Raw genomic sequence first — 21,277 nt, 5'->3', positions numbered from 1 at the left:
GAATTCAAACATGAACTGTAACTGGGCTGCACTTCACAGGCACCAAATACGGAGGACAGTTTGGATTCCAGATGGCTCCATAGACTGCACTGGCAGAGTGTCTGTGATTTCCATTTAGTACGGTATCCCCAGCATCTAGAATAATGCTTAACATATAATAGACCTCAGTAATTACCTGTTGAGCAAATAAATAAAAGGAAGTAGTAAATATTCACTCTAGAGCTTTATCAAAATGGAGAAGTGAGTGGCTTCAAGTACGTGATTGATAACAGCTGCTGTTAGCCGGCTATGCTCTTAGTCCTTCACATATATTGTTATTTGAGTATGTTCAGTCCTGTGAAGGGGTGATGGTACCCTCATTTTACTGGTGATAGAATTTAAATTCACCAGATTATGACTTGCCCAAGTTCGTGCAGAATACTAATTTGGAGAGTTCAGGTCTACTTGACTCTAAACCTTGTTCTGGTAATTGATGCCCTGTATATTGAAAGTACAAACAGGGTGGTATACAGAAGTCAACCCACATTACCAGATATTAAGAAAGTATCTTAACAGCTGTTTTGAGGGATTTTATCAGAAACATTTTAATATCAGCCTGGTCTGAAATATCAGAAACATTTTTCTCTGGCTTTACTTTCCAGTGCTAGGGAACTTCTACCAAACAAGGTAAGCAAACTCTTATATTACTAAGTTACTAGTCAGAGTTTTTAAAGTAAAGATTAGCCACTGGCTTTCCATTTCTCCAACTAAAAAGAAATTGTAGGGACTGTTTTACAGGGCATGAAGCAGATGACTAATTGTCTTATAGGATCGTTTTAATTTTGAAATAACTATAATCTAGGATAAGTAACTCATTAGATTGATTAAAGTATATGTGTAAGTGTCATGTGGTTGAGGACTTTCTCATCCTTGTTTGAAACCATCTAGGGGCTCTGTGTGGTGATTCATGTCCGTAGTCCCAACATTTTGAATCCAAGCACTAGGATTGCTTGAGCCCAGGAGTTCAAGAACAGCCTGGGCAACATGGTGAAACTCCCATCTCTATAAAAAATAGAAAAATTTGTCAGGCATAGTGGTGTGCACCTGTAGTCCCAGCTACTCAGGAGGCTGAGGTGGGAGGATCACCTAAGCTTAGGGAGGTCGAGGCTACAGTAAGCAGTAATCATGCCACTGCACTCAATCCTAGGCAACAAAGGGAGACCCTATCTAAAAAAAAAAAACAAAAAAACAAAAAAACACATGTGGGATTAAGGTTTTATTTCACTGGTTTATGCTTCTCTACCAAATTATGGTTAAATGCATTGTGTCTCAATGAGATAATATTGACATTGACCTTATACAACTGACATTTTTTATAGGTATCAGTATTATCTGCAACTGAAGAAAGATATCTTGGAAGGAAGTATTCCTTGTACCTTAGAACAAGCAATTCAGCTAGCAGGCTTAGCTGTTCAAGGTAAATAAGATCAATTCATAATGAAATGGTTCTATCAGATTAAAATGTGTTGCAACAAAATAGCAAGGGATTTTTAAGTTAACTGTCTGTATACATCTTTAGTAGTGTTTATATATTAGTGAAATATTCTGTTATCTAAGGGGCTTCCTTTTGGGAAAAAATGAACTTGGAATACCTCAATGAAATATGAGACTTCTGGAAGTTAATCATGTTATAGGTCAACAGAGCAAACAGTACGATAAATAGAAGTATGTATATATGTGTGTATACACACATATATGTGCAATCATATGCCGAATGACATTTCGTTCAACAAAAGACCTCATACAGGACAGTGGTCCCATAAAATTATAACACTATATTTTTAGTGTGCCTTTTCTGTGTTTAGATACACAAATACCATTGTGTTACAGTTGCCTACAGTATTCAGTACAGTAACATGCTGTATAGGCTTCTATGAGCAATAGGTTATACAATATAGCCTAGATGTGTAGTAGGCTACACCACCTAGGTTTGTGTAAGTATACTCTGATGTTTGCACAGTGACAAAATCTAATGATGCCTTTCTCAACACATTCCCATCCTTAAGTGACACATGACTATATACATATGCATTTATTAATACTATGCTATGTATTCATCTAGTTCAAAGACTTTATCTGCTAATAGGTCATATTTTAAGAAGAAAGATATGCCAGTCAGTGAGTTTGATGAGGTTATATTCACTTACAGTTTAAGTATACTTCATATGTTTGGTTTCTTTTTATTTATTTCAATAGGTTTTTGGGGAACAGGTGGTGTTTGCTTACATGAATAAGTTCTTATTTATTTAGTTACTTTTTTTTTGAGATGGAGTCTCGCTCTATGGACCAGGCTGGAGTGCAGTGGCATGATCTCAGCTCACTGCAACCTCCTCCGCCTCCTGGGTTCAAGCGATTCTCCTGCCTCAGCCTCCCGAGTACCTGGGATTACAGATACCTGCCACCACACAGACCCAACTAATTTTTGTATTTTTAGTAAAGATGGGGTTTCACCATGTTGGCCAGGCTGGTCTCAAACTCCTGACCTCAGGTGATCCACCTGCCTCAGCCTTCCAAAGTGCTGGGATTATAGATGTGAGCCACCGTGGCTGGCCATGGTTACATGAATAAGTTCTTTAGTGGTGATTTCTGAGATTTGGATGTACCCATCACCTGAGCAGTGTACCCTGTACCCCATGTATAGTCTTTTATCCCTCACCCCACTCCCACTTTTTTGGTTTCTTAAATGGTTGTCCTGAATTATGCAGTAATATCATCAATCATAATAGATAAAGATGGCTGGGTGCGGTGTCTCACGCCTCTAATCCCAGCACTTTGGGAGGCCAATGTGGGAGGATTGCTTGAGTCCAGGAGTTCGAGACCAGCCTGGGCAACATAGCAAGAGCTCATCTTTAAAATGTACATATATAAATAAAGATTCTGCATTTCACCAGCATTTTTGAATTGTTTATTTTTTTCATTTTTACATATCTGATATACATGTATTTACATGTATGTGTGTATTTTCTTTTTTTTGGAGACAGTCTTACTCTGTTGCCCAGGCTCGAGTGCAGTGATGTGATTGTGGCGCACTGCAGCCACAACCTACTGTGCTCAAGTGATCCTCCCACCCGAGCCTCCCAAGTAGCTGTGACTACAGGTGTGCGCTACCATGCCTGGCTAATTTTTAAAATTTTTTGTAGAGATAGGGTCTTGCTATGTTGCTAGGCTGGTCTCAGACTCTTTGGCTCAAGCTATCCTCCCTCCTTGGCTTACTGAAGTGCTGGGATTATAGTTGTGAGCCACTGTGCCTGGCTGGGAAGATTTCTGATGGGACATTATTTCAAATAATAACTGGCTTAATCAGAATAATTATTAATAAAACTCCTTCAGCTATAAGCAGGCATGGAGACATGTATCATTTTTAAACAAATGCCTGATGCACATGGAGCCACATTCCTTTTCAAGGTACTTTAGATTTTCTTAAGTATCATTTTTGGCTTTAAGAATTACTTTTTCATAAGCATTTTGCTGAATTGTCAATTTTTAAAAAAGATTAAAAATTTCAAAACAAATATATCATGCTGTAATATATTCAAGTAGTCTAAGTCCATTCCCCAGAGGTCATCAGTACTGTTGACAATTTGGTTTCTCCTTGACATTTTCCTGTACATAAGCAAGCATATATGATTACAGGGTAGGTTTTGTTTGCATTTTAACTATAAAATGAGATCATATTACATACAGCTTGCAACTTGTTTTTTTATTTAATTCGTAGGCATTTTTCCAAGCCAAGACTCATATCTACCTAATTAACATTTTTAAAAAGATACTTTTAAAATATACTTTTTATAGCTATAACAGATTTGACTTCTGAAATATTAGCATACCATCTAGATATACTGCATATTGAATTTTGTTGTGCATATTTTGCAATGCAATTTAAATATAATTAACGTGAATATTTGTCATTCTATATAGCGGATTTTGGTGACTTTGATCAGTATGAATCCCAGGACTTTCTTCAGAAATTTGCCTTGTTTCCTGTGGTAAGACTTCTTTTGACACTGGGCCTTTTAAAAGAAACAGTTTATTCCTGTACCCTTAATAATCCCTGAAATGAAATCCGTATGATAGACTTACTGTCAGGAATAGGATTATAAAAAAAAATTTCCTCTTATAAACATCTCAAGTGTGACTGCTTTCCCTGTTGTAGTCATCTTGGTCCTTGTGAACCCACAGAAACTGAAGGGTCCGTAGTCACTGCATTGTGCCTGGAGACATTTGTTTTCTATTTGAATGTGAGTTTTAAAAGAAGGATTCATTTTCAGCTTCTCAGGAAGCATGCACAGGTTTTGCTTTTAACTGAAGGTTTGAAACCTTACAAAATTATATTGAGGAATGAATGTTGCTTCTCATCAGCAATTTAAAAAGTAGATGACAAAGACACTGCCTTCTACTTTTATAAAGTCATTACTGACGGAAGGGACATGGAAACTGCATTGCAACAACTAAGGAAGGTGTGGTATGCTCTTCTGAGTGTCTACACAGCCAGCCAGAGAACGCACAAGATGTTTTTATCTTGCTGGGCTCAGGACTGGCTGACTACTATCACCAACTTGAAATAACTCAGCTGAAACTTTCCCTGGGATGAATTGAGAAGGTGGGGCAAGTTTTGTTTTTTTTTTTTGGTTCTTGTGAGAAGCCACTTAATTCCTTAGAAAGATGATTACCTATGTAAGCAAAGCTCCCATATAGTAACAATAGTCATAATTTTGCCTGATAGTGACGAGAGTCATTCACAGTCAATGGCCATGATTCCTTCTAAGAAATTGGGGTGAATTGTCACATACTTACCACTGTGTGTTTTCTTCAGGGATGGTTACAAGATGAAAAAGTACTGGAAGAAGCAACCCAAAAAGTGGCCTTACTACATCAGAAATACAGGTAACTCTAAGAAATAAGACATGGAAATAGCATAGAACCAATGTCTGCTTGAATTTGAAATATTCAATTAAATATTTAATTTACATGATTAATATTTATTTGCCCAGCTAAATTTGGAACATTACTGCTGCTGCTATTACAAGTAGCCAACATTTATATAGCACTCACTATGTGCCATGTGCTGTTCTAAGTAAGCACTTACCCATATTACTCATTTATTGTCCATGTTTTACCAGTGAGGACACTGAGGAAGTTGAAAGCAGCCAGTCATTGAAGGGTGCCCATTGTTTACTGCATATAGTAAAGGTTTGTTTGATAACCCCATCCTGTGTAGGTTAATGTAAAATTAGGATGATTTGTTTTCTTTTATGATACAGCTTAGCAAGTACAGGGTTACTTCCCTCTCTATACCTATGGAAGCTGTGTCTGTCACCTGGGGAGCTATGCTAAGAGCTATGGTGCTTATTACTCTGAACTATGCTTCTGCATACCTTTGTATACTTGTACATATTGACGTTCTTTCATGATGAATCTCTGTGTTGCCTGTAAGAAAAAATACTCTTCTAGATAATGCTAGGTCTTATTCTAAACCAACTACCACACAGTTCCACATACAGATGCTCCTTGACTTATGATGGGCTTAAGTCCTGATAAACCCATAGTAAGTTGAAAATACTCTAAGTCGAGATGTATTTAATACACCAGTCCTGCTGAACATCATAGCTTAGCCTAGCCTACCCTACCTGTTCTCAGAACACTTACATTAGCATACGGTTGGGCAAAATCATCTAACACAAAGCCTGTAATATATTTTATAATGTTGAATATCTCATATAATTTGTTGAATACTGTACTGAAAGTGAAAAACAGAATAGTTATGTGGGTCCTCAAAGTACAAATTCAGTGTGGGTCCTACTGAATTTGTACCACCTTTGTACCATTGTAAAGTTGAAAGTCATTCAGTTGAACCATCATAAGTTGAGGACTGTCTGTACTCTATCATTAAATTTTTATAACTACTCATTAAGATAAACATTATTGTCTCCATCTTACCAGATGGGGAAACCAAGCTCAAAAAGATTTAGTTATCTCTGGCCGGGAGCAGTGGCTCACGCCTGTAATCCCAGCACTTTGGGAGGCTGAGGTGGCAGATCACAAGGTCAGGAGATCGAGACCATCCTGGCAAACATGGTGAAACCCTGTCTCCACTAAAATTCAAAAACTTAGCCAGGTGTGGTGGCGCACACTGGTAGCCTCAGCTACTCAGAAGGCTGAGGCAGGGGATTCGCTTGAACCTGGGAGGCGGAGGTTGCAGTGAGCTGAGATCGTGCCACTGCACTCAGCCTGGCGACAGAGCCAAAAAAAAAAAAAAAAAAAAGATTTAGTTACCTCTACATGTGGTAGAGGTGGGAATTGAAAGCAGATCAGTTTCAGTAGAACCTATTGCTTATCCCCTTCCAAATAAAATAAACTTTTGCCTCTAGTCTCTCTCCACTCAAATCCACACAGTGACTCACAAAAGATTAATCTCCCTAGAATATCACTTTCTTCTTACCTCTCTCCTTCTCCTTCCACGTGCTCATGGGTATTTTCATGCTGTCTACTAGCACAAGTTCATTACCCTGGGATAAAAGGCCTCCCACAAGTTGGTTAAATCCTGCCTTCCCAGCTTTACCTTCTGCTGGACAGCAGAACCACATGAACCATTTCTTTTCTAGCTTAATTGGTGCCTCAGGCACACATTGCCCTGCCTTTTGTCACTTCCATTTATTCATTTATGCATTTCCTTAAAAGATAGCTTAGTGTTCTTATTCTGCATTAGGCAGAGTAAGAGTGCTGGATGCTATGGCACAAAGATAAATAGAATAATTTCTTCTAAGAGTGCATTCCCAGCCCTGCAATATGAGGGCTGGCAGGACAACCCACTATAGTAATTATAATACATATAAGAAGATAATGAGTGCAGTTAGAGGGGTATGGGCGGAATGTGTTGGGACTGCATGGAGCTGCGGCACTGGGGAATCCCAGAAGGTGACCCAGAGGAAATGATGCATAGACGGAATCTTGAAGGATATTAGGGATTGGCCGGGTCCACAAGTGAGTCACAGGCACACCAAGAAGAGGGATTCTCATGTGCAAAAGCCCAGAGGGGCTAGGGAACATATTCTGTCTGAAGAGATGCAGAGTTTGGGATGGCTGCAGTGTGGGTGCCTTGAGGACAGGGAGGAGCATCGGAAGATGAGGCTGGAGATGCAAGTCTGCATGCACTTGGGCACTCCTCCTTTACCCACACTGCCTTCCTACCCATCCTAGTAGTGCTGCGCTCACCTGAGTGAAGAGGGGTTTTCATGTAGCCTCCTCATACCCTTATTCCCTGCGTTCGACATTTAGCACATAATTCTCAGTAATGCCTGATATTTTGTTGTTTTTATTTTTGTTTTTTTGTTGTTGTTGTTGTTTTTGCCCAGACTGGCGTGCAGTGGAGCGATCATAGCTCACTGCATCCTTGAACTCCTGGGCTCAAGCAGTCCTCCCACCTCCGCCTTCCAAGCAGCTGGGACTATAGATGTGCACCACCATGCCTGGCTAATTTAAAACATTTTTTTTTTTTTTTTGTAGTGACAAGGTTTCACTATGTTGCCCAGGCTGGTCTCAAACTGCTGGCCTCAGGTGGTCCTTTCTCCTTGGCTTCCCAAGGTGCTGCGGTTACAGGCATGAGTCACCATGCCCAGCCCTGATATTTGGGATAATAAGCAATTACTTGGTGGTTTAAGAAAAGTTCAAGATTTCACCCTAAGATTTTTTAGGGAGTTGTTTTATCCCCCACCTTCCCGCTCATCTGCCTTAAGTATAGAGAGCAGGATCTCATGTGATACCCTCAGCATTCAGCACAGTGCTTTGCACATACTGGTTTTCAGTAAATATCAATAGATTGATATAACCAATTATAGATGCTTAGAAACGTGAAATGTTTATAATGTCTTATGCTAAATTGACATATAGGTTTTAAGAAAAGCTTTATTTTAAACCATTTTAAGCTTGCTTTGTGAACAATCTTGCTTCTTTTGGGTTGCAGAGGGCTCACAGCTCCTGATGCTGAAATGCTGTACATGCAGGAGGTAGAGAGAATGGATGGCTATGGAGAAGAGAGCTACCCTGCTAAGGTAAGTGTGGCTTGGCAGCTGGGGCTCTTTAAAGTTAGGCTCACAAATTTGAGAAAATCATGGGGAAATCCAAGGATGTCCTTATGTGCAAAGGCTGAGGACATGCAACACTCTGGAAACTTAAAAGCTGAGGTCCTGGTGACCAAAGTTTTGTGGTAAAACACATTCCCATTTTGTGGTTCATACTTTGAAATGGTCTTGAAATAGAGTTCCTAAGGAGGGCCAAACTTTTTCAATTTTTATACTTACCTATAAGATCATAGATCTCATTCAGACTTTTGTCTTCCTGAATAGTTACTCTGTAGGTCTTCGGAACTTTCTACATCTGGGAAACCAGTCCAGGGAACTCTAGCAGCAGTTCCTCTGCATCTGCTTCCTGGGTGTTTCTTCTTCTGCTTTCTCCTTGTAGGATAGCCAAGGAAGTGACATATCCATTGGAGCGTGTCTTGAAGGTATCTTTGTGAAACACAAGAATGGAAGGCATCCTGTGGTATTTAGGTATTTTTCTTACCTCTTTTTGTATGTTTTCTATGGCTCCTGTTGGTGATATATTTTTTAGTACTTACAGCAGTTAAATTGTTCACAAGTCTATACCAAGGTCTCATTAAAAAATAGAAATAATTCCCTTGCTAGGAAAAAAATGCCATCTGAATGCAACAGTCCTTTTCAATAAGCCACTTTGTTCAAAACTGAATGTCCAGAGTATAAGACCTATAATGACAGCCTATTATAAAATGCTTAAAAATGTGTGACCCTTTTTGTGCTATATGGAGGCCATTCTTTGCTTTGATATGAATGTTTAATTTGAGCTCTGGTTTCCAAGGCTATTTATTGGTTAATTTATTTATTGTGAGGCAAGGTCTCACTCTGTTGCCCAGGCTAGAGTGCAGTGGTACAGTCACCACTCACTGCAGCCTTGACCTCCCAGGCTGAAGTGATCCTCCCATCCCAGCTTCCTGAGTGGCTAGGACTACAGGCTAATGCCACCATGCCTGGCTAATTTTTGTATTTTTTGTAGAGGCAGTTTTACCATGTTGCCCAGGCTAGTCTTAAACTCTTGGGCTCAAGCTATCTGCCTGCCTCCCAGAGTGCTGGGATTCCAGGTGTGAGCCCACTGTGCCCAGCCTGTAGGGCTATTTCCTATGAAAAATATAGAGCTTTGTTTTGACTATAGTTTTGTACCAAAATTCCTAAAATACCAGTATCTAAGGAAATTTCTATTATTTTTTATAATGTTGGTTTTTGTTGCTGATATAAAAAAAGATACTATTCATTTGTGGAAATCTTGGAATGTGAAGAAAGTTGGAAAGAATATATAGCGACGTGCTAATAGTAACTGACTCTGAACAATGAAACTATAGGTGATTTTAATTTCCTTTATAGTATTCTGCGTTCTAATTTGTATCTTAAAGATAGTAAGTTGCACCATATTGTACAATCCCTACCTTTAATTCCTTAAAATCTGTAATCTGGAAAATCCAAAGTTCATGTCCAACCAAAAGCTTATATTGTTTTTATAAGGCAGGAAAACATATTCTATCACTTCTGTTTTTTGGTTCCTTTGTGTCTACCATTTGTTGAGTGCTTATCATGAGTCAGATAAACTATGCTGAGCATTTTTTGTGAATTTTTTAAGTGTAATCTTCATAACACTCTCAGCAGTAGGTATTACCACCACTTTGCACATGTGATAATTGAGGCTTAGAAAAGTTGTGATTTGTCCATGGTCACCCGGTTATTAACTGGCATAACTAGGACTAGAACTTGGATCCTCCACTTTATGCGTGGGCTCTTAATCGCTGTATTAAACAGCTTTTATTCTCTCCACCCCCTACTCACTGCCCGCCCCACAACACACACACTACTCAAGCTTTCTAAACCACTCCTACCATTTCTTCTTGAGAACTAGTTTGGCCTTTGAAGAGCTTTTTCTCTAAACTGACATCTCCTCCCTCACTTCCTTTGCTTTACTGCCTCTTGAGCCATGAATTCTCCATGGTGATTATGACCTCAGAGAGTATGCATCACTTGGGGAGCAGAACCCCATTCCTAGAATGCACTGCCCTGGGCTGGGTGGCTCCCCTTTGGCAGTTGCTCTCTCGTCCCCAAGCCACTTATATTAACCCTTCCCAACATGCTGAGCTGGGGGTCAGGGAGAGGAGAGGAAAATGGATCTGTGGCTTCACCTGAAGAGCAGGGCTCTGATGGTGCCCAAAGTGTCACATGGAAACTTGAGGCATCTGCCTGGCTTCCTTTATCACTAGATAGGAATTTTCACAGTTGCCTTAATGTAATGCTAATAATCTTTAGATTTAACAAACACGGAATCAGTACTAAGTTGATTTTATTTTAATACATTTAAAATAAATAAATCTAATGGAGAAGGATAAAATTTTTTCTTCCGTAATTTTTTCTTTTTATAAAATTCTGATTATGTAATAAAATCAAATATTAACATATAAAAGCTAATACGATAAAATTAGAAAGTATAAGATTTTGAATCCTAGTGATCACTTCCAGAATAGTTCACTCTTTGAGTTCCTGGCATTTCAAATTTATCTTCACCCTGAAGCTTTTCAGAGCACACTTCCCCCACTTTTGTGCCTTATTTTAATACCTGCAGCACTTAAAAGTTCTTGTTTGCTTCTGTGTTCTTTCTCCCACCTTTCCCTCCAACTGTGCTAATTTGAGGGAAGCACTGTAACTCACTAATCTTAGTGTCCCTAGGACCTGCTGCGATTTCTGGCATTGTTATAATAGGTGTCTTTTATTTTGTTGAATGAATAAATGGGGCATTGGCAATCAGCTAAGAGAGGGATCTTCCATCAAGCAAATCTGACGCATGAGAATGATACATTTTACATCTTTTAAATTCTCTTTTCCCTCATTTATTATACATGAGTTTACTTTTTCAACTAGCTGCTGTTACTTCAATTAGAACATTCAGGCTAGCTGATTAAAACCACTGTTTTTTGTTTTTTTTTTTCTGTTTTGGTTTTTTTTGAGACAGTCTCGTTCTGTTGCCCAGGCTGGCATGCAGTGGCACAATCTTGGTTCACTGCAACTTCTGCCTCCCAGGTTCAGACGATTCTTCTGCCTCAGCCTCCCAAGTAGCTGGGATTACAGGTGCCTGCCACCTCGCCTGGCCTAGTTTTTGTAATTTTTTTTTTTTTTTAGACAGAGTTTCATTTTTGTTGCCCACACTGGAGTGCGATGGTGCTGTCTCAGCTCACTGCAACCTCCGCCTCCTGAGTTCAAGCGATTCTCCTGCCTCAGCCTCCCAAGTAGCTGGGATTGCAGGTGCCCACCACCACGCCCAGCTAATTTTTTTTGTATTCTTAGTAGAGACAGGGTTTCACCATGTTGGCCAGGAGTCTGAAACTCCTGACCTCAGGTGATCCACCTGCCTCGGCCTCCCAAAGTGCTCGGATTACAGGCGTGAGCCACCAAGCCTAACCTAGTTTTTGTTTGTTTTTTTTTTTTTTGGTTTTTTTTTTTTGAGACGGCGTCTCGCTCTGTCGCCCAGGTTGGAGTGCAGTGGTGCAATCTCGGCTCACTGCAAGCTCTGCCTCCCGGGTTCACACCGTTCTCCCGCCTCAGCCTCCCAAGTAGCTGGGCCTACAGGTACCTGCTACCATGCCTGGTGAGGTTTTTTTTTTTTTTTTTTGTATTTTTAGTAGAGATGGGGTTTCACCGTGTTAGCCAGGATGGTCTCCATCTCCTGACCTCGTGATCCGCCCACCTTGGCCTCCCAAAGTGCCGAGATTACAGGCGTGAGCCACCGCCCCCGGCCTAGTTTTTGTATTTTTAATAGAGACAGGGTTTCACCATATTGGCCAGGCTGGTCTCGTGTTTTTTCTTTTTTGTTTTTCTCAAAAATGTTACCAAATGCTAACTTACACGTCAGGCTTAGGGAAAACTTGTGTATTCTATCTCCTTGTTTCCCCCATGGGCACTCACATTGCCAATTCTCTATTTGCCATTCTTTAGGTGGCATGACATTGCCAACATGTCCCACAACAAGTCCTTTTTTGCATTAGAGCTGGCAAATAAAGAGGAGACCATCCAGTTTCAAACTGTGAGTAAACATTAGGGGTCTGCATGGAATGTTTTTCCTAAAAGTTAACAAGTTCTACTTCTGCGTGCCTGTATGTGTTTGGAGGCAGGGCAGCATTAAAATGATAATATTTCATAATTGTATAAAACATGCAGTTTTATCATATAGCATTTTGCAAAATGGCAGTTAGCAAAAAATGGCTGCTCAGTAAATGCTGAGTGAATGAGTCTTTGGATAACTACTGTCTGATCATGATAACCTTTAAATTAAACTTCAGGGATTGTGTGGGGGAGAAAGTAAGCACTGATATCTTGAATTTCATTGATAAATGAATAGCTCTGAAGAAATGTTATTTAACAGTTACTTGCTTTTGCTCTCTTGACAAAGGCAATATTGAGTTACTGAGTCATATTTTTGTTTAAAAATGTCTTTGAGTATATTTGGCAAGAATAAAAGTTGGTATTTTTATAGTTTTTAGATTCCCAAGTCATTTTGAAACTGTTTAATATGAGAATCACACTGTTAGAACAGATTGTTTTGTCTTCATAAATTAAATCCTACTTGTGGTATTCATATCATGGGCCCAGTGTTGGAAAATGAAAGGCTTATAGTGTTCTGAAAGTGACTTTGTCATATGATGTCACCCATTATGTCTTTTGACAAACTCTGCATTAAACGTATCAAGTTGTATGTGTGCTTTCATATTGCTTTATGCCTGTTTTGTTTGCTAGGAAGACATGGAAACAGCAAAATACATTTGGAGACTCTGTGTTGCGCGACACAAGTTTTACAGACTAAACCATTGTAACCTGTAAGTATGTCCTGCTCATGGAAATTATCAAAAATAATGAATTTAGAAATTGTAATCTTGAGTATACTGTATCATCAAGAAAGACATTTTATCAGTTGACATCTTTTTTTGATCCTATAGCTGTTTTCCTCATTTTAGCTTTGGACCAACTTCTAATAACTACATTGTATGCCTCTAAGATTTATTTCAACTAGTTACAAGAACCATTGTAATTCTTGAAAGGTAAAAAGGGAATAATATCCTTTATTTGTTTAAATCAATCCTCTGGTCAGTATTTTGAGTCATTAAAGATTATTCAGCTTTCCCAGCCATCTGAAGAATTTTTGCCCCTCCTTCCTGGTGTGCATTTTTCTTAGCTCACATGGGCTTCTTACTGTCTGCCAGATCAATAAAGCACATGGTGATACTGCACATGTAAAATATTGTCCTTCATCTATACTCCCCTCCAGCCTCTGCACCATATCTCTGCTTTCCTTAATGGCAGGTTTCCTCAAGAGAGTTGTGTATGCTTGTTTGTTTCCTTCCTTCCATCCTGTTTTCCCTAAGCCTCCACGTTACTGACGCTGCTTGTTGTGGTCAGGTGACTTTCATCCAGTGATCATTTTATGAGTTCTCTTACTTGACCGCTCCGCAGTACTGATCCTCCAACAGCTCCTTCCATCCTTCCGGAATCCTGCTCTTCTTTGGCTGCCAGGACACTACCACCTGCTCGGCTTGCTCTTTCTAGGCTGTTTCTTCTCAGTCACCTTTGCTGGTTTGGTCCTGAGGCCTTTTCTCCAAATCTGTTCCTCTAGGGGGCTTCTCCTGACCTGTCCTCCCCCTGAGCTCCCAGTTCAAGTGATTCTCCTGCCTCAGCCTCCCGAGTAGCTAGGATTACAGGCATGCGCCACCACACCCCACTAATTTTGTATTTTTAGTAGAGACAGGGTTTCTCCTTGTTGTTCAGGCTGGTCTTGAACTTCTGACTTCAGGTGATCTGCCTGCCTTGGCCTCCCAAAGTGCTGGGATTACAGGCATGAGCCACCGTGCCCAGCCGTCCTTGAGCTCTTGACTTCTGCATCCTACCACAAGCATTTAGTTTGCTTAGTCCTCAATACCATTCTGAAAGTTGTGGTGAATATATACTACTGCCTGTATATTCTGAAGGTAGAGCTGGCAGAACTTGCTGATGAATTGGATGTGGTATGAAACCCAACCATTTTTACCACTTGTGCTAACAGCTTAGTGCTAGCTGCCACTACTTCTCATCAGAATATTGAGGTATCCTTCTGACTTTCCTGTTTCTGTGCCTTCGCTGCCTGTAGCTTGTAGCTTATTTTCCATATGTCAGCCAGAATGATCTTAGTTTAACCGGAATCAGATCCTGACACTCTTTTTTTTTTTTTTTTTTTTTTTTTTTTTTTTGGGAGATAGAGTCTCGCTCTGTCACCCAGGCCGGAGTGCAGTGGCACGATCTTGGCTCACTGCAACCTCCGCCTCCCGGGTTCAAGTGATTCTCCTGCCTCAGCCTCTTGAGTAGCTGGGACTACAGGCACACGCCACCACGCCCAGCTAATTTTTTGTATTTTTAGTAGAGATGGGGTTTCACCATGTTGGCCAGGATGGTCTTGATTTCCTGACCTCGTGATCCACCCGCCTCGGCCTCCCAAAGTGCTGGGATTACAGGCTTGAGCCACCGCGCCCTGCCCAGATCCTTTCACTCTTCTTAACCCTCCTTTGGCATTCCACTTCTTTTTTTAAGTAATTTTTTTAGTTTGTTTTTGAGACAGCTCTATCACCCAGGCTGAGTACAGTGGCATGATCACAGCTCACAGCAGCCTCTCAACCTCCCTGGGCTCACGTGATCCTCCCACCTCAGCCTCCTGAGTAGCTGGTACCACAGGTGTGTACCTGGTTAATTTTTTGATGTTTTTTATAGAGGCAGGATCTCCTTATGTTACCCAGACCAGTCTCAAACTTCTGGACTTGAAGGATCCTCCTGCCCTGGCCTCCCAAAGTGCTGGACAGGTGTGAGCCACCACGCCTGGCCCCATTTTACTTCTAATAAAAGTACGAGGCCATACACAGTGTGGTCCTTACCTGGTTCCAACCTTATGTCTTTTATCCTCCTCCCTACTTGCTCTGTTCCAGCCACAGTGGTATCCTGGCTAGGCCGCAGATGTGCCTCACCCTAGGGGATGCTGTCCTTGCTCTTTTCCCAGGTCTCCACCTGCCTTGCTCCCTCATTGCAGCCTGCTGTCTGGTCAGATATGACCCTCTTCAGAGGCTGTCCCTGATTGTCCTATGGTGCCCCCCTTCCACTACGATCTGTCTCTTTACCCTCTAACTTTTTTTTGTTCTTTATAGCACTTAGCACCACGTGAATTTCTGTATTTGTTTGTTTGCTTGTTTGCCTGTATCCCCTGCCAGCAGGTAAGCTCTAGAGCAGTGCTTGAGGACAGACAGTCTTCCCTGCCTTCAGTGCTATTTTCCCCGTGCCAAGCAAGGGCCTGGCTCACTGTCGGCCTTAATGAATTTGTTAAACTAATCTATAGATAGAAGTGTTAAGAGCTCTGATTCGAGATGTCTTGGTGTGCTGTAAGATCCCTTAGGAAAACGGTACATCACCCAGAACTGCCAAGATAGGAAAGGCTACCCAGCCAAGTGATATATAAGCTGAGACCTGAAATGTTTCACTCAATTCCCACAATCTTTCTTTAAGCTGTCCTCTTGTCCCTGGTCCATTTCTGGAGGTGCCTCCTGGAGCTGCTTCCCACTTGGCCCCCCATGCCCTATCTCATCTGTCTGCAGTCAGTCTTCTGGATAGATAAGCAAAATATGTAGCACTGTATGTAGCACTGCTCTTGAAGTTACATGTCAGGAACAAATCTGAGCATGTGCCTCTCACCCACCCCGTCCTGGGTACAGGATTAAGGGCAGACTCCTGAGGTTCTTCTCTGGACTTAGCTGCCCCAGCCCATTTGGCCTTGGAGTCTGACTCCAGGAAGGCGTCTTTCCTTATCATGTGAATGCCCCCAGCCCAGGCCTTTGCTAAAATGTCCTTCCTTCCCTTCTCTGACAGACTCTTAGTCATTCTTCAAGATTGAGTTTAAAATACAGCCCCCGTAGACACCACCAAGCATTCAGTTTGCTTAGTCCTCAATACCACTCTGAAAGTTGTTTTTTCTACCTCTTTTATAACAATGACCTGAATAATTCATAACAATAATTTAGTAAATGTTTGCTCCATGTCAAGCATTATACTGAGAGCTTTTATTTTCTTTAATCCTTACAGTAACCCTGTTGGGCACAATTATTACTATCCCATTATTGATGAAGGTATGGAGACTTAGAGAAGTGAAATGTCTTGCCCTGCCACACAACTAGTAAGTGGAGCAGCAAGACTAGAGCCTGTGCTCTTAGCTGCTGTGCTAGCCTGTTAAGAGTAGTTCCTGCCTGCTCTTTTCATATTGACAGATATCAGTTGACAGATCATTTTCATTTGATCTGTCTCTCTTGTTTGATGAAGCTCCATGAGGGCAGGGTCTCCTCTTCCTCATCTTCATGTCCCCTGTCTGGCAAGGTGCCCGGTGCGTAAGGGCTTAATGAACGATGGGAGCCGGAGTGTGGCAGTGATGGGAGTCACAGGGGAGAAGAGCACTTTTGCTCCTTTGTCTTTTCCTTTTATTACAGATTGTAAATGAGGCATGGGGTGGAGGCAACGTCTAACAAGGGCATTTTGTCCCTTAGCACCAGGAAGGAAGGAGAAAGGCTGTGGAAGTGCCTTCTGTCTTGCAGGGTGTGAGAGAAACTCTGGGCAGGAGCAGCAGTGTAAAGATAACATGCGGGGATGCCCACCCGGATGGGGAGCTGCCCAGTGGTTTGCATGTATGGCCCAGTCCCTGTGTCTTCTCTGCCATCCCCTGCACCATGTTTGCATGAGTCCCCACCGCTGGTCTGGTGATGGGATTTTCGTAAGCACTGACAGGGAGGAGGAACCTGCTTTCTTTGTAAATATGGGAAGCGGTTTCCGCTAGGGGCCTGGGTGTATTTGCATATGAAAGTGTTCCCCCTGGTGGTGATATTCAGTAGTGCTACTTGCCTTTGGGGTTCCCTGGGGCTGGCCTGGTTATCCAGCCATATGTGGCATGATTTCTACGCAGAAGTAAGTTCTAAGATTCAAGCAGTAGATAATGCAGTCTGTTGGACCACAGCATTTTCATTTTAAAGACTTTAATAAGTTAAGTGTTCATAATATTGAGCCATTATTACCTCAGTTCATTTCTTCTCTGGAAAATAGTGGAGAATCTACATTTTGAATAAACCATAAAACATAATCCCTTTCCATGAGGCATCCATATTGGTTGGTGGTTAGTGCTTGTTTTTTTTTTTTTTTTCTTGCAAATTAACAACTTGTAATAAGTAAAAGAGGGAAGAGGGAAAAGCAACAAATGATTGATTATGGTGAATGATTGAGTCTTAGAAATTCAGCTCTAGTTTTTGGAATATTGCTATTTATTGGCAAGTGTGAACAAAACTACATTAATGTCATCAGTTGCATATATTATACCTAAATAAGGAACACCTGATTCTTTTTAAAATGGAATAGTTATGTTTAAAGGGCTGTTTTCCAAAATTTGCTTTCAATCTCTATATATCCAATAGATTGTGGCAGTTGATTTCCATGAGCTATTCCTATGTAATTACTTATGATTCATTCTGTAGGGAACTAATATATTTCATTTTGAGCGTTTGTTTCCCACATAAAGTAAATGAAGCTTTTAATATTAGCTTTTAAAATTTTGCTTGATAATAAAATGAAAAGAACTTTAATTGTTATGGCCATGTTTTAAAGGCTCTCAATATAGACCATTTAGTCATGTTCCAATATTATGATTCTGCAGTATTGGTAGACTTGCTGTCATGGGCCAGATGGGTAAACTAAAGCGTGACAGGCATTTAACAAAACTGCCCCTGGCCTGGAACTGGACAGTGGCTTCGGGACATCTGGTTTGGGCTGGGGTGACTGGTGGCCCAGGAGATAGACTCGACTTGCACAGAAGGGAACTGTAATCCCAGGGTGTCCCCTTCACCCCCAGTCCTGACCTATAGTTTATTGCTGCTTGGGATGGCCTTATGTGACTCATCTAATCTTGACCCAGATAACTATATTTTAGTATTTATACAATGGCATAATCCAACAGCCTTCCCCCTCCACCCCCTAACAAAGTGCATTAGATAACAGAATGATCGTTATCCAAACCTTAAAAATGTTAGATGGACAACAATCTGTCTTTTTAAAATTATAAAGTGAGGATATTGAGACTTTTATACTTAATATTCCTTTAGGGTTGAATTGGGAATTAAATGACATAATAATGTCAACCTGTTAGGTCAGAAATTTGCTTCAAACCCACTGTCTCTCACTCTAAGCCCCAGAACTGGTCATGCTGTAATCACCCTCCCTGATTTATATAAGGAAAATGCTGGGAGAGTTGGGGAGTCGTGAGAGGCCCCTTGGTGTAGGTGGCTCCCCTGTCCTTTTCTGTGAGGGAAAGGGAGGATGGTATCCTTGCACCTGCAAAGCCAAGTGATAGAGGGTTCAAGAGACTTTCTCCAGAAGGGAAACTTGTATTTCAGACTGCAGCAGGCCACTTGCTGAGCGCAGTGAGATGGCTGGTGAGTGCTCCCTGTAGCTCAGGGGTGTCGGTGAACATAGCAGCCAGTGTCCACCTTGGTTCCGGAGACTTTTGTAATCAGGAGACTGACTAGACTAGGCCCTGCCTGGAAAGGGAAAGGGTTTACCCCGTCTTCTTCTTGGCCTACTGCAGGGCTTGAAGAGGCTATAGGAAGTCTGGAAGAAGATGGAGCAGCCCCTATCCCATTCCAGTCCCCTGAGCCCCGGAAGTGTAGAGAAGACCCAGTAGTTCCCATGGATCCATGTGAAAGAGCAGGGCAGGAAGAGGTGGGAGGGGAGAGGAGGAGCAGCCACAAGGCCAAACAATGGGACCTCTGGGTATGGGGACATGGACCCCTGGTGGAGCCGAGGAGAGGCAGCGGCTTTTTCTGAGTGGGTTCTTATATGGATAAAGGTCAGTGTCACCCTGGAAAACCACACGTTGGCCGGTCGCGGTGGCTCATGCCTGTAATCCCAGCACTTTGAGAGGCTGAGGCAGGTGGATTATCTGAGGCCAGGAGTTCAAGACTAGCCTGGCCAACATGGTGAAACCCCGTCTCTACTAAAAATGCAAAACTTAGCCTGGCATGGTGGTAGGCGCCTATAATCCCAGCTGCTCGGAAGGCTGAGGCAGGAGAATCGCTTGAGCCTGGGAGGTGGAGGTTGCAGTGAGCCAGGATCACACCACTGCACTTCAGCCTGGGCGACAGAGCAAGACTTCGTCTCCAAAAAAAAAAAACAGAAAACCACACATGTCATAGGGCTGGAGTGACACTAGGGCCTCTCCCTCCATCAGTATTCCTTCCCAGTTACCTGAGATGGTCTCTGCTGGCTTTGTTCCTCTCCCTTCCCACAGTGCCAGGAAGCTACACCTAAGGTGGGGTTTGGTAAGGGGGTGAACAGTAGGAGCAGGCATCTCAGAGCCAAGTCAGTGACCTGTAAGAAGCTTGGATGCAGCCCTGGTCTACCCAAGTGTAGGCTGGGAGGAGAGCATTTATTCTTCCTTACCCTTACTATAGTGAGCTCAAAAGGTAAGTCATTGAGACAAACATTTGCTAGGTATTTCCACCATCTAACACTTTTTTTTTTTTTTTTTTTTTAAAGAGACAGGGTCTTGCTCTGTCTTCCAGGCTGGAGTGCAATGGTGTGATCATAGCTCACTGTAACCTCAGACTCCTGGGCTTAAGGGATCCACTGGCCTCAGCCCTCAGCTTCTGAAGTAGCCAGGATTATAAGCATGTGCCACCATGCCTGGCTAATTTTTTTGTTTGTTTTTTAGAGATGGGGTCTTGCTATGTTGCCCAGGCTGGTCTTAAACCCCTGGCCTCAAGCGATCCTCACATCTCAGCCTCCTAAGTACCTGGGATTACAGGAAGGAATCTATTCCTTGAACTATCTATTAGTGCATGAGCTATCAATGGCATTTTTTTGTTTGTCAAAATCTTAACTCCCTTACCTTGTATAAGAAAGGAAACTTACAAAGCAAAATTTAGACGAGGCTTAGAAATACAAGCTCAGCTATAAATGCTTAGTAATAAGCATCACTTCAGTCCTCACTTGTTAGTCATTCATTTGCTCAGCAAAGGCACCAGGGATACCACATCTTGCCTCCACGGAGCTTACAGATTAGTTGGGGTTGGGGAGCAGGTTGGACACATGATTGTTAGACACATACACTCAGGAATCTGACAGACCTGCTGGTTCAAATGCCAGTTCTGCTACTTGTTTGCCATGTGACCAGGAGCAACTTACTGAACCTATGTATCACTTTTCTTATCTGTAAAATCAGGATAATAACTGGACCTCCCTTATGGGTTTGGTGTTCACATTCCATGAGATAATCACGTACAGTCCTTAGCACAGTTTCAATAAATAATATTGATTTTACTTGGGCTGGCAGCCTTTTTTCTTTTTTTTAAAGACACCAGGTCCTACTGTCCCAGTTTCCCAGGTGGAATATGGTGGGAATTCGCAGATGGGATCGTAGTGCACTACAGCCACGAACTCCTGGATTCAAGGGATCCTCCTACCTCAGCCTCCCAAGTCGCTGGGACTACACAGGCATGCGCCACCACGCCTGGCTCAGCCTTTTTAATTTTTATTTTGTCTTCTTTGGCGCACAGATTCTAGTGATTTCTTCTCAGTTATTTAGCAGCACCCATCAACATAGTAACTGCCCAAAAAGTTTGGAAACCACAGCCAACAGTTACATGGTTTTCTCTTGTATGCCAAGTTGAGGATAGCTGGTCTCAGAGTAAACTGCATTTATAAGAACAATGCCAAGAAGAAAGAGAAGGTTAGACTATTAGAACTGATGGCTTGGCTGCCTGGGTCAAGCACTTTGGCAGGTACACGCTTTTGTAGTTTGTTTTGTTAGCAGAGCCGGCTACTACAGTGGGCAGTGTTTGCCTCCACACTGGGTGCTGCGGCAAGAGCGCCAAGATAGCTGTCAGTGTGGGAGGGCCGCCCATGTGCTGAAGCTCTGCATCCTTGGGTTTTGTGTTTTATTTTTGCCCCAGGCTGGGCAACTATGGACATGTTGTTGGAGTTTGTTGACAGAGAATTCTGTTGGCAATCCTTGTGAATTCATAGTACTTTAAAAGTTTAAGTTCAGTCCATCTAGACAGTGAGTCTCTGCTAGACTGAACACAGGGTTCACAGGACCC

General features: G+C 41.9%; 1 protein-coding gene across 3 annotated transcripts in view; it reads left to right on the top strand.

The window, feature by feature from the left end:
• PTPN21 (protein tyrosine phosphatase non-receptor type 21) overlaps positions 1-21,277 on the top strand; it is a 90,434-nt gene that overhangs the window by 45,176 nt on the left and 23,981 nt on the right. For all 3 annotated transcript variants that reach the window (XM_063651957.1, XM_054447737.2, XM_063651958.1), the window contains 7 exons: positions 1,359-1,456; positions 3,958-4,025; positions 4,853-4,923; positions 8,000-8,087; positions 8,497-8,585; positions 12,078-12,165; positions 12,876-12,955. In XM_063651957.1, coding sequence (XP_063508027.1) covers positions 1,359-1,456; positions 3,958-4,025; positions 4,853-4,923; positions 8,000-8,087; positions 8,497-8,585; positions 12,078-12,165; positions 12,876-12,955 — 582 coding nt within the window. The remainder of the gene's footprint in view (positions 1-1,358; positions 1,457-3,957; positions 4,026-4,852; positions 4,924-7,999; positions 8,088-8,496; positions 8,586-12,077; positions 12,166-12,875; positions 12,956-21,277) is intronic.

The sequence above is a fragment of the Pongo pygmaeus genome, chromosome 15 (assembly GCF_028885625.2).
Source record: "Pongo pygmaeus isolate AG05252 chromosome 15, NHGRI_mPonPyg2-v2.0_pri, whole genome shotgun sequence".
Taxonomy (NCBI): domain Eukaryota; kingdom Metazoa; phylum Chordata; class Mammalia; order Primates; family Hominidae; genus Pongo; species Pongo pygmaeus.
This window is presented reverse-complemented; position numbering and strand designations above follow the sequence as displayed.